Below are 12,965 nucleotides of genomic sequence, written 5' to 3' on the forward strand. Positions count from 1 at the left end.
CAGAGGAACCTTGTAGGCTACAGTCCATGGGGTCACAAAGAGTCAGACACGACTGAGCGACTTCACTTTGCAAAACTTTGGTCAAAGGAGCCTGGAGCAAACTGAGAGTCAAGACGTTCTCTTTTATTACCTGTTAACTTGATGTCATCTCCCCTAATCAATGGCTCTACAATTGAATTGTATGAAAATATGTTTTCTAAAACTGTAAAGTGCTATATTAGTAGTATTATTGTGTTGTTACTTCGAATTAGGAAACATTTTTTAGTCATTCTGGACATTCTTCAGATGCTGCTGTGCTTTTTCTGTAAAATATTTGTTGGCAGTACAGGATATGTTGATCCTCCTCTATAACACAGCCTTCCCTGATTCTGTAGCAAAGAGAATAATAGCCCTCTCCTAGCCCATAGTTCAGGGCACGTCAGTATTACATGTGTATCTACAAAATTATAGAAACGAAAACCAGATTAGTGTTTTCTAGGGGTTAGGAAGGTGGTTGCAGCCTAGGGAAGTAGGTGTGGTTACAAAAAGGCAACAGGAAAGATCCTGGTCAAAATGTAAATGTATCAAAGTTGAGTATCCTGGTTGTGACATTGTACTATAGTTTGGCAAGATGTTACCACTGGGGGAAACCAGGTAAAGGGTACATAGCATCTCTCTACCTTACTTTTTACTTCCTGTGAATCCACAAGCATCTCAAGATAACAAAGTTTAATTTAATAAAACCATTAACAGAAACCTCCAAGTACCCGACTTTATGAAGCTTACAACTTAGCTGGGGGGAATAGATAATTTTAGAATTATAGAAGTATATATTTCAAGTCGTAATTTGTCACGTTATAAGGGAACGCTCTTCTGAGCGATGTTTGAGATAAGTGCTGAAAGATAAGTAGGGTGTTGAAGATCTTCCAGAACTGAGAAAACAAGGCATGTAAAGACCCAGGGGTGAGAAAGGGCATGACACATTAGAATTTTCGTCTTTTAGAGCCGTAGATGGGATGGAAAGATTTTGATCAGGAGAACAACTTGCTCAGAACATTATTTTTAAAAGCTCACTTCAGTTGTGCTGTGGAGTGTGGATTAGGGAGGGTAAGACTAACCAGGAAGCTAAATCCAGGTATCAGATGGTAAAGCCAGGATTTGGTGAAGGCAGTGAAAATGCAAAGTAGATGCATTTGAAAGGTATTTAGGAGTTATTATTCACAGGATTGGATTGGTGTTGAAAGGGTTGGTATTTAAAGACCATGTCAAGATTTCATTCTTTAGCAACTAGATAGCTGGTGGGGTCATTCTCTGAGATAAGTAATTAAATTTTACAGAAAAGATAGTAAGTTTGGCTTTTTATATTTTATTTTGAAGTGCCTTTGAGATATTGAAGTCTAGATGTCCTACAGGCAATTGTATATGTAATTTTGGATGTCAGAAAATGATTTGGGTTGGTGATATGAATTGAGAGTCATTAGGACAATGGATGTGAATACTATTATACAGAGAAAGAGTTTAGAGTAAGACCAGACCATGAGATTGAGCCTTGGGAACATTTCTGGGGTAGATAGGGAAGGATAAGCTAAGAAAAGAGACTTAGCCACATGGTCAGAGAGGTAAGAGAGAAAGCAAGAGAGTCAATTAGGGGGAATTTCAAAGAATGTTTACTGTGAACTAATGCTGCTAAAAGTTATATGAGATATAAAATGACAATGTCTTGGATTTAGCCTTATGGAGGTCTTTGGTGATGTTGGCAAGAGTTTGGTGAATTAATGGAGGAAGAAGCCAAATAAGCTTATTAAAAGCTATGTAGTAGGCAGAGTGACATAGAAGAGCATTAGGATAAATTTGTTATTGAATATATATTATATATTGAATATTGAATTGAATATTAAATGATATTATATATCACTGAGTGAATAAGTCAATACATTGTAGCGACTATAATTTCCACTATTCAGATTAAAAAATTAAGTCCTAGAGTTGTTAGTATCATACAACTATTGCTGCTGCTAAGTCGCTTCAGTCGTGTCCGACTCTGTGTAATCCCATAGATGGCAGCCCACCAGGATCCCTCGTCCCTAGGATTCTCCAGGCAAGAACACTGGAGTGGGCTGCCATTTCCTTCTCCAACGCATGAAAGTGAAAAGTGAAAGTGAAGTCGCTCAGTTGTGTCCGACTCTTAGTGACCTCATGGACTGCAGCCCACCAGGCTCCTCTGTCCATGGGATTTTCCAGGCAAGAGTACTGGAGTGGAGTGCCATTGCCTTCTCCAACATATAACTATTAAGTATTTTTATTTAGTCAAGATTTGCACCTCTCCTCAACAGAATGCTACTTCTCTAAATGAAGACATTATCAAGTAGGAAAAGAGTAATTTTTTCATTGATTTTTCGCTCTCATTTATTCACATAAACTGGGAGAGAATGTATGATCTTTGAACACCCTAGTACTGTGCTTGTGCTTAGTCGCTCAGTTGTGTCCAACTCTTTGCAACTGCCATGGACTGTAGCCCACCAGGCTTCATCTGTCCATGGGGATTCTCCAGGGCAGAATACTGGAGTGGGTAGCTTTTCCCTTCTCCAGTGGATCTTCCCAACCCAGGAATCGAACTGGGGTCTCCTGCATTGCAGACGGATTCTTTACCCTCTGAGCCACCAGGGAAGCCCAAGAATACTGGAGTGGGTAGCCTATCCCTTCTCCTTATTGCTTTAAAAAAAGAATTTAACTTGGGAAAATGTCAAAATATACAAAATTAGAGAATACTATAATCAGTTGGCCATCAACAATGATCAACTCATGGCTTTTCTTGTTTAAAGGATGTGCTCAACTATCCTTTTCCTCCACTGCTTCTGCCCTCACTTATTACAGAGGATTATTTTAAGGAAACTCCCAGACAAAGCTTTCTGTGAAGTAAATCCTATTTTTTTCAGTATTGTCTTCCATGGGGCTTTTAAGTATCTGATTAAACCTATCTAATAGTTCACATATAAAAGCAGGAAATGAAATCTTATTTATAATATATTTAATTTATAAAAAATAATTTATAACACCTGAGAGTTACATTTTTTAGAACAGTTTTACATTCATAGCAAAACTGAACAATAGGTATGGAGATGTCCCACATACCTTCTGCCCTCACACACGTTTAGCCTCCTTTTTTTATCACATCTCCCACCAGAATGGTGCATTTGTTGGAAGTGGTGAAACTACATTGAAACATCATTATCACCCCCTGAATCAATAGTTTACATTACTTTGGATTCACGTGTGGTGTTCTACATTCTTTGGGTTTGACAAATTTATAATAACATCTGTCTACCATGATAATATCATACAAAATAGCCTCACTGCACTAAAAAATTCTGTGTTCTGCCTATTCACCACTCTCTCCTACAGTTATATGTAAGTTCTGATGTCTTTTTACTTCCAACAGGTGTTAGTGAGTGAGTGAGTGAAAGTCTCTTAGTTGTGTCCAACTCTTTGTGACCTCATGGACTATACAGTCCATGGAATTCTCCAGGCCAGAAGACTGGAGTGGGGAGCTATTCCCTTCTCCAGGGGATCTTCCCAACCCAGGGATCGAACCTAGTTTTCTCACATTGCAGGTGGATTCTTTACCAGCTGAGCCACGAGGGAAGCCCCAACAGGTGTTAAGAACCATCTAATCGGTTAAAAGACAAGTGAGTCAGCTAAACTGATATATCTTTGGATGTTTGGCTACCCTCTTTCTGCCAGTTGTTTGCTATAATGAAATCAGAAAACACTGGTAAGTTTCCAAATATGATATTGATTTTAGTTTATAAAGATGTAGCTTTGGCCATTACTGTTTATAGTGATCAGACAATGCAGATAACAACTAATTGATTTGCATTTTTTCTGGACAAAATCCCTACGTCTTAAACACCATGAAGCTCTTTTGGAGATCACTTGTCCCTGGGCCCTATGAAATCATGATCTCTCCATATGCTTTATGTGACATCACAGTCTATGTCATGGCCTGTCCATGCTACACCAGCTGCCAAAAGCTCAGATGATGGGACCATGGGTGCGACAATGTTGCCTCTCTTGGCTCTCTTTTCAAAGGTGACAAACTCTATTCTTTCCCTAAATTCTTACCAAAGATGGATATCATTTTTCTTTGCTTCAGTGTCAAAATTCTTTTTTTTTTTTTTTAAAGTAGACTAGGAGTGGGATTTAATAATTTAGGTTTATATACAAACATTGCATATTAATAGACATTTATAAATAGGTCAGTGAGTATCCAGTGTAATAGACACACAGTAGTTTGGCTGCAAATACATCAAATATATTGAAAATTAATACATTTTGAGACTTCATGTCTCAAATACATTTCTGACTTTTTAAAAATTTGTGTTTAGAAGAAAGTTGAAATGTATATATCCAGAAACTAATCTTCAGATTGGACTCTCTGTAGCGTAGGGATTTCACGCAAGTGCTTCAGGGGTCATTTGAAGGTGATCACTGACAGCTGAGGGGGTAAGAATCCTGAGTTATCGGGGCTTGCACGTTTCCTGTTTATTTTTCTTCCCCTCAACCAGAGTAGGTCTGTTGTAGGTATTAAGTATCTGCACAAAACCTTGTTAAATGAAAGATTATTCCATATAAGTCTGAAAATCAATGATCTACAAAAATAACACTTTGATGGAATCATATGTCACTGGAAGGCAGCATTCAGAGAACTACAAATCCAGAATAGAAATAAGGAACAGGTGTTCCACTTTGACATTTTATTTACCATGTTCAGAAAAGAAAGTAGGAAAGCAAGTATTGCAATTAAGATAATATCCATGTACAGAAGACTATGATGAACATGTAGTATTTCTAAAGATTGTAGTTTAACAAGAAACATAAAAAGTAAAATTGTGGTATACAATGGTATTCATTCAAGATAACCCATTTTATCTGATTTTATAGAAATTTCATTTTACTGAAAAAGGATAAACAACTACAAATAGGTCTTCAATTTATAATATGTATAATAAGCACTTCTAATAGAATTAATGTGTAAAATTATTATTTTAAACATTTTAAAACATGAAAATTGCATCAAATAAGTTATATCAGATAATTATACTTATTCAATGTTTATATAGAGTTTGTCATTAAAATTTGTTTATTCATTTACTTTTTCAACATAGTTTTGTTGGAAAGTGAGAAAAACAGAATAGAAAATATTACGATCCTGTCCTCAAGAAAATTCATCTAGTAGGGCTGAAAAGAAAACTTAAAAAAAAAAAAGTATCTTGTAGCAAATGAGTTGCAGAAATGATGTGTTGTACATTTTGAGATAAAATGATTATTAAAGGCTGGCAGGGCTGGAGCAAGTTTCATGGTGGAAGAGAGCTGCCACTTGCAATAACAGGAATTCCTGTTATTTAATTTGTAAATTGTAGGGGAAAGCAAAGAGATGCTAAACAGGGGTACTGCTGTGAGCAAGGAGTATAATGTGAAGATCTTTCACAAAATGTTGGAACAGTTGCAAAGGGGAATAATGGGAGAACTGACTGGAGCAGAAAGCTAGGGTGAGAGAGTGAAGAGACTGTTTTGAAACTGAGGTTCTCAGCCAACTCTGGTGAAGGTAGGGTGACAATATATATTCCTTTTAGGGTGCCTGTTGAATCAGCGAAAGAGATGCTCCTACTGTCCTCTCTCAGTTTGTTTGGGCTCTTTGCTTCCCTGGTGGCTCGATGGTAAAGAATCTGCCTGCAGTACAGGAGGCATGGATTTAATCCCTGGGCTGGGAAGGTCCCCTGGAGAAGGGAATGGCTACCCACTCCAGTATTCTTGTCTGAAAAATTCCAAGGACAGAGGAGCCTGGCAGGCTACAGTCCATGGGGCTGCAAAGAGTCGGACATGCCTGAAGTGACTGAGCACACACACAGCAGAATACCGTAGACTAGGGGGAGCGTATAAACAACAGAAATTTATTTCTTCAAAGTTCTGGAGGCTGGGAAGTCCAAGATCAAGATATGGCAGATCTGGTGTCAAGTGGGAGCCTGCTTCCTGGCTTACAGACAGCATCTTATTGCTCTATGCTCACATGAGCAAAGGGATTGGGGAGCTCTCTGGATGGTTTCTTTTATAAAAGCGCTAATCTCATTCATGAGGACTTAACCCTCATGACCTAATCACTTCCCAAAGTTCCCAACTCCCAAATAACATCATGCTGGGTGTTAGGATTTCCAACAAATGAACACAAATATTCAGTCTATAGCAACTTCCACCCCCAAAGGATTCTGATTTTCCTCTCTCTTGTTGCCTGGGTGAGAATGTATACAGTGTAATGGGAGACACTATTGGTTGGCATGTGCTGCACACGTGAAGCTTGTGAAGTTGAAAATGAGGCCACCGTAGGGAGTGGGAAGTCAGTGAGAGTTTTGGACAGCCGACTAGTGTGTACAAGGAAGGGAGCATTGGATAGTGGTGTTTGGTGGGAGAGATTGACGCCGTGGCGTTGTTAAGAGTTGACTGCAATTGTCTAGGCATTGAGGAGAGAGAAAGAAGAGGACTTGGTATCTGAACGTTTGATGCAAGGGAAAATGGAAGCCAGAAAAAGCAAAACGGACCAGGCACTGTACTAAGCATATTGTAATTGTTAAGTCACTAAGTCGTTCGAATTGTTTGCACTCCCGTGGAGCCTACCGGGCTCCTCTGTCCATGGGATTTCCCAGGCAAGAATACTGGAGTGGGTTGCCATTTCCTTCTCCAGGAGATCTTCCTGACCCACAGATTAAACCCACCTCTCTTATGTCTCTTGCCTTGTCAGGCAGATTCTTTCCCATTGAGCCAACAGGGAAGCCTGTACTAAGCATAACCACCTTTCAGAGTAGGTATTGTTTCTATTTTACAATCTAAAGAGATTTAATACAAATTGAAGTAATACAGGATTTAAGTGTATGAGCTGGACTTTGAATAAATGTCTGTATCATTTTAGACTCTAACATACTGTGATTTTGAATTTCTAAGAAGTCAATAGAAAAAGGGACAACTGGAATGGGGCTGGTTTTAAGGTAAGATGATTTTATTTTTTAGGCTTGATGTGCTGGTAGATTGTTCATCAGGCATCTGGGAAAGTATCAGTTGGCTTTAGAGAGAGGTGGGGCTTACAATATTGGAGTGGTTTTTTTTTTTTTTTTTTTGGCATAGACATGACAATTCACGAGGACTCCCAGAAAGAACATAAAGAATTTAAGGAGGAGGAGGACAAAGTCTTGACTATTAATAATATGTGCAGGTTAGAATAAAGTAGGATCAGGTATAGAAAAACCAGAAAAAGATTAGAAAGTTATGGGATAAAATAGGAAGTGTAGCCTCACCAAAAACATGGAAAACACTGTCTAGACAAAAAGATGGTCAAAGCTGCTGACTACTGCAGATATCAAGAAGACAGGCTTCATCTGGCCACAAGGAGAAAAATAGCTGGGGATCAGTAGTTTCCTAAGAGTTACATAGTAGCCGGTATGTAATGAATTAAACAATAAGATGGTGAAGTTAGGGAAATAGATCATCTGCGAAAATCTGTAGGCTCTTATTTTGAGATCTTGAGAAAAGGAGAGAAAATGTGAGAAAAAGTAGTGCATGGTAGCTGGAGAATCCCAGGGACGGGGGAGCCTGGTGGGCTGCCGTCTATGGGGTCGCACAGAGTCGGACATGACTGAAGCGACTTAGCAGCAGCAGCAGCAGCTCAGAGAAAGAACAAGATATAGGAAAGTTTCTGTGAGAGGGACAAGTAGGCATCTTTATAACTTGGTAAGGAAAGAGACAATTAAAGGGTAGAAGACTGAAAAGCAACTGAAGGAAAATGGCTTTCTTAAAGTAAAGAAAGTGTTTTAATTTGAAGAATACTAAAAATAGTAAATAATGTCTATAATCAACTATTTAAAGTTATATAAGGTAAAATAAGGGCCCTTCTTAAGCCCCCTGATTTACAAACCGCTCTCCCATTCTACCTTCCCTGTTAATAGTTTGGAAGGAATATTTTCTAGATTTTTCCTTTATTTAAATAAGCATCTCTGTCTCTGTCTCTTTGCATCTGTTCTCAAATGTATACTTTTTGTTAAGTTAAAATGAAATGATGCTATAAAATGTTTTCAAATTGCTTCTTTCACATCAACCATGGAGATTTTTCTAGATCAATACACAGTCACATATCCAATCCATTTTATTCTTTTTAACAGGTGCATGATGTTCTTTTATTTTGCTAGATCATAATTTATATTGAAACCCCTTCATTGATGAACTTTTCTTGGTACCTTATTTCTAGAAAGGGAATCGCTGGGTGTGGTGGCCTGAATAGAGCCTCCAAAGATATTCACATTTTAATCTCTGGAATCTATGAATGTTACTTTTTAGACATCATTATTAGCTTAATCACCACACCTGGTTACCACCGTGGGAAGATTATCCTGGATTGTCTGAGTAGGCCCTAAATGTGATTACAGAGGTCCTGATAAAATGGACACAGAGGGGGATTTTACTATACGAGGAAGAGACCACAGGACGACAGAAGCAGAGAGAAGCAGTGTCAGAGGCGGAAGATGCCATGCCACTGTCTCTGAAGCAGGAGGACAGGGCCAAAAGCTAAGTGCATACATAATATGTGGTTAGCCTTCAGAAGTTAGAGAAGCAAGGAAACAGTTTCTCCCTTGGAGCCTCTTGAAGAAAGCAGTCTTGTTGACACTTTGGTTTTAGTCCTATAACAGTCATTTTGGATCTCTGGCCACTAGAACTATAAAATATAAATTTGTGTTGGTTTAAGCCACAAAGTTTGTAGTAATTCAGTATGACTGCATCTGAACATGATCACATCTACAAAGACCCTATTTCCAAATAAGGTCACATTCCTATATTTTGGAGGTTAGGATCTTAACATTTATTTTGGGGGAGAGAGTTCAACCCATACATAACATCTGTTAAGAAAAAGTCACTTCATCTGTAAGTGGTTTTAAGCTTTGATTTCTGGAAACTTGTCATCTAATGCTGGAATTGTTATTACTTCACCCAAATTAGAAAAATCTTGGCTGGATTTGGGATTTCAGGAAAACCCCAGAGGAAATAGGGAGGATGGTATTTGCAGGATAGTGAGTTTGGTATGGATCAGACAACATCTCAGAATATACCCATGTAATAAAATTAGTAAGTGAGCAAAACTAAACAACACATTTTTTTCCTTTTATTTTTTAATTTTTATTTTATACTATAGTTAACAATGTTGTGTTAATTTCAGATGTACAGTCAAGTGATTCAGTTATACATGTACATACATGAATTCCTTTTCAAATTCTTTTCTCATTTCAGTTATTACAGTGTTGAGCAGAATTCCCTGTGTTATACAGCAGGTTCTTGTTGGTTATCTGTTTTAAAACTAGCAGTGTGACGTGTCAGTCCTAAATTCCCAATTTATCCCTCCTCCCTATCCTCTCCCCTTGTTAATCATAAGTTCTTTATTTTTGTTTTGTAAATGAGTTCATTAGAATCATTTTTTTTGATTCTGCATATAAGCTATATCATATTTGTCTTTCTTGGTCTGATTTACTTCACTCACTATGATAATCTCCAGGTCCATTCATGTTGCTGCAAATGGCTAAACAACTTACCTTCACACACACATATTGATAAATACAATGTGTTTGTGTGCGCGCTCTTCAAATAATATCTAAAGAAAAGCAGCACAGCCACTCCAATGTTCTTGCCTGGAGAATCCCAGGGACAGGGGAGCCTGGTGGGCTGCCATCCATGGGGTCGCACAGAGTCGGAAAGGACTGAAGCGATTCAGCAGCAACAGCAGCAGCAGCAGCAGCAGGGAAAGGCAGACAGCAGGGATGGCATAGGGAGGAACACACAAGCTTCTGCAATGTGGTGAGTTCACGGGTGTGTAGCATTAGACTTCGTTATTTAATCTTTTGTTTATATTAACATATAATAAAACAGCAAGTATAAATTACGCTTTAAGTAAAATGGGCTTCCCTGATAGCTCAGCTGGTAAAGAATCAGCCTGCAATGCAGGAGACCCCGGTTCGGTTCCTGGGTTGGGAAATTCCGCTGGAGACGGGAAAGACTACCCATTCCAGTATCTGGCCTGGAGAATTTGTACACGACTGAGCGATTTTCACTTTAAGTTAAGTAAAACTGTGCCTATATAACCTAAAAAAAAAGGCATAGAGATTGTAGAAAATATGCTTTGAGAATGGTTTCATGCAGCTAGGCCCAGAAATTGACACTGGAAAGCGGCACCATCTGTTTCTCAAAGGCAACTTTTCCAGGCGGTACTTGAGAAAGAGCACTGGGTAAACTCTCGCTAACTATGAAAGCATTACAGTAACTTGTGTTACTATACGACTCAAGCACTAACAAATCAGGAGGCTCACAGGTGAGCAATGAAGTCCCGAAATCACAACTTCCACGTTACTTCATCACTTTACCAGAGAAATTCTTCCCGCGCAAGTAGTCTGAGCAAAGACTGCAGCCCTATGCCAAAAAGGCAGCGCCGGCGCCACAACAGGTACAGCGCATGTCCGGAAGTTACGCAATCCCATAAGGTAGCGCGGCCCTACCCGTGGGGAGAGTTTCCGCCATTTTTGAAAATCAGGAAGGTCCGGGCGTGAGTACCGCTGCTGCTGTGATGGCAGCCTTTGCCGTGGAACCCCAGGCGCCCACGTTGGGTGAGTAAAAAACTGCTTTTCCTCGCTAGCACTGCGATGCACACTGTCAGCTTGGAAGCGGGCACGTGCGAGACAGTAATCGTAGGGTCTTGTCTGCTAATTTCAAGCAGCAAAGAGCTAGCCCTTTGGCTCGCCCCCAGGTTCCAAGTCCGCCCCCTTCTCTAGGCGTCGCCACCCTGTAGCTACCAAGGGGGCTCCGGGACGCTGCGGGCTCCGAGGAAGTCGAAGAAACGGCGGTCTTGTGGTGACTAAGCCGCTTTGTATCCTCCCCGCAAGCCAGAGCTAGACCTGTCCATACTTGAGACTCCGCCGGCGCGGCAGACGCTGTGCTGGATTCCCGGATCCTGTGAAGCGGTGGGAAGGGCCTCACCTGTGAGCATGTGGGTGGGCGGTGCCCTGGAGCGCGGTCACCTTTCACCGCTGTTCGATCATCTAGGCTTCTCATTACTGCTTGATTCCACCTCCTCCCGGGATTCGCAAAAGGAATGTGTTTTTAATGGAAACTTGAGTTGTTCGATATTTAATTAACCAGGTGATGCCAGCCATTGAGATATTCCCTTAACGGGAAGCCATGAGTTCGCTTCATTTTCTTTATCTTGGGAAAATGACTCTATTGTAGAGGATCCTTTCCTCTACAGTACATTCCTCTACATTATGGTCACGTAATTTTAAAAATCATTTCCGTTATATAATGGGGGCGTTCAAAAAAATCTTGCATGTCAACCTTGGATGTCGGTTATTGTGTGTATGTGTCGGTTGAATTATGGGTTTTGTGAGAACCGTGGAATAGCTTAAAACAGAAAATAAACGGTCTACTATAATAGAGACGTATTTGAAAATTCGATTACAACTTTCTGAGTTTGGAAAGGAGAGCAGCACCATATGTCTGTGTAGAATGAGTTTTATTAGAATTGAAGGATATATGATGTTGGCCATGTTTTGTACAAAATCAGTTTCTTTTGACAATAGAGTACTTGAACTGTTTTACTATTAGTTATACAATTCTAAATGTATAATATCAGTGAAGATACTCAGGTTTAAAGATGGCCTAGGTATTTATGTCTTGTATTATTTTAGAGGTCAGAAAACTTTTCATTTCCAGTATGAAAGTCTTCTGCTTAACAAAAGCATTCTGGTGTATCTATTTCTTGGGGTTACAATTATGAATAAACCCCTGGTCCAAAATCTGACATTAGCTGATACTGTTTAAATCCTTATTTCAGACGAGGTATAAACATTTCCCCAGCACCTCAGTTCAGTTCAGTCGCTCAGTCGTTTCTGACTCTTTGTGACCCCATGGGCTGCAGTATGCCAAGCCTGCCATCACCAACTCCTGGAGTTTACTCAAACGCATGTCCATCGAGTCGGTGATACCATCCAACCATCTCCTGCTCTGTTGTCCCCTTCTCCTGGCTTCAATCTTTCCCAGCATCAGGGTCTTTTCACGTGAGTCAGTTCTTCGCATCAGGTGGCCAAAGGATTGGAGTTTCAGCTTCAGCATCAGTCCTTCCAATGAATATTCAGGACTCATTTCCTTTAGGATTGACTGGATCTCCTTGCAGTCCAAGGGACTCTTCAAAAGTCTTCTCTAACAGCACAGTTCAAAGGTATCAATTCTTCGGCGCTCAGCTTTCTTTATAGTCCAGATGCCATGATCTTCGTTTTTTGAATGTTGAGTTTTAAGCCAACTTTTTCCACTCTCCTCTTTCATCAAGAGACTCTTTAGTTCTTCTTCACTTTCTGCCATAAGTGTGGTGTCATTGGTGTATCTGAGGTTAATATTTCTCCCGGCAATCTTGATTCCAGCTTGTGCTTCATCCAGCCCTTCTTATGGTATTTCTGTGCTTCATCTAGCATTTCTTATGGTGTATTCTGTGTATAAGTTAAATAAGCAGAGTGACAGTATACAGCCTTGATGTACTCCTTTCCCTATTTGGAACCAGTCTGTTGTTCCATGTCCAGTTCTAACTGTTGCTTCCTGACCTGCATACAGATTTCTCAGGAGGCCGGTCAGGTGCTCTTGGTAGTCCCGTCCCTTTAAGAATTTTCCACAGTTTGTTGTGATCTACACAAAGACTTTGGCATAGTCAAAGCAGAAGTAGATATTTTTCAGGAACTCTCTTGCTTTTTCGATTATCCAACAGATGTTGGCAATTTGATCTCTGGTTCCTCTGCCTTTTCTAAATCCATCTTGACTGGAAGTTCACGGTTTATCTACTGTTGAAGCCTGGCTTGGAGACTTTTGAGCATTACTTTGCTAGCGTGTGAGATGAGTGCAGTTGTGTGGTAGTTGAGCAT

At 39.9% G+C, this 12,965-nt stretch overlaps 1 protein-coding gene across 1 annotated transcript in view; it reads left to right on the top strand.

The window, feature by feature from the left end:
- The first annotated feature begins 10,545 nt into the window (after window positions 1-10,545).
- Window positions 10,546-12,965, top strand: part of NUP35 (nucleoporin 35) — a 33,651-nt gene continuing 31,231 nt past the window's right edge. Inside the window, exon 1 of the mRNA XM_040227762.1 lies at window positions 10,546-10,667. Coding sequence (XP_040083696.1) covers window positions 10,628-10,667 — 40 coding nt within the window. The 5' untranslated portion in view covers window positions 10,546-10,627. The remainder of the gene's footprint in view (window positions 10,668-12,965) is intronic.

The sequence above is a fragment of the Oryx dammah genome, unplaced genomic scaffold (assembly GCF_014754425.2).
Source record: "Oryx dammah isolate SB20612 unplaced genomic scaffold, SCBI_Odam_1.1 HiC_scaffold_27, whole genome shotgun sequence".
Classification (NCBI taxonomy): Eukaryota; Metazoa; Chordata; class Mammalia; order Artiodactyla; family Bovidae; genus Oryx; species Oryx dammah.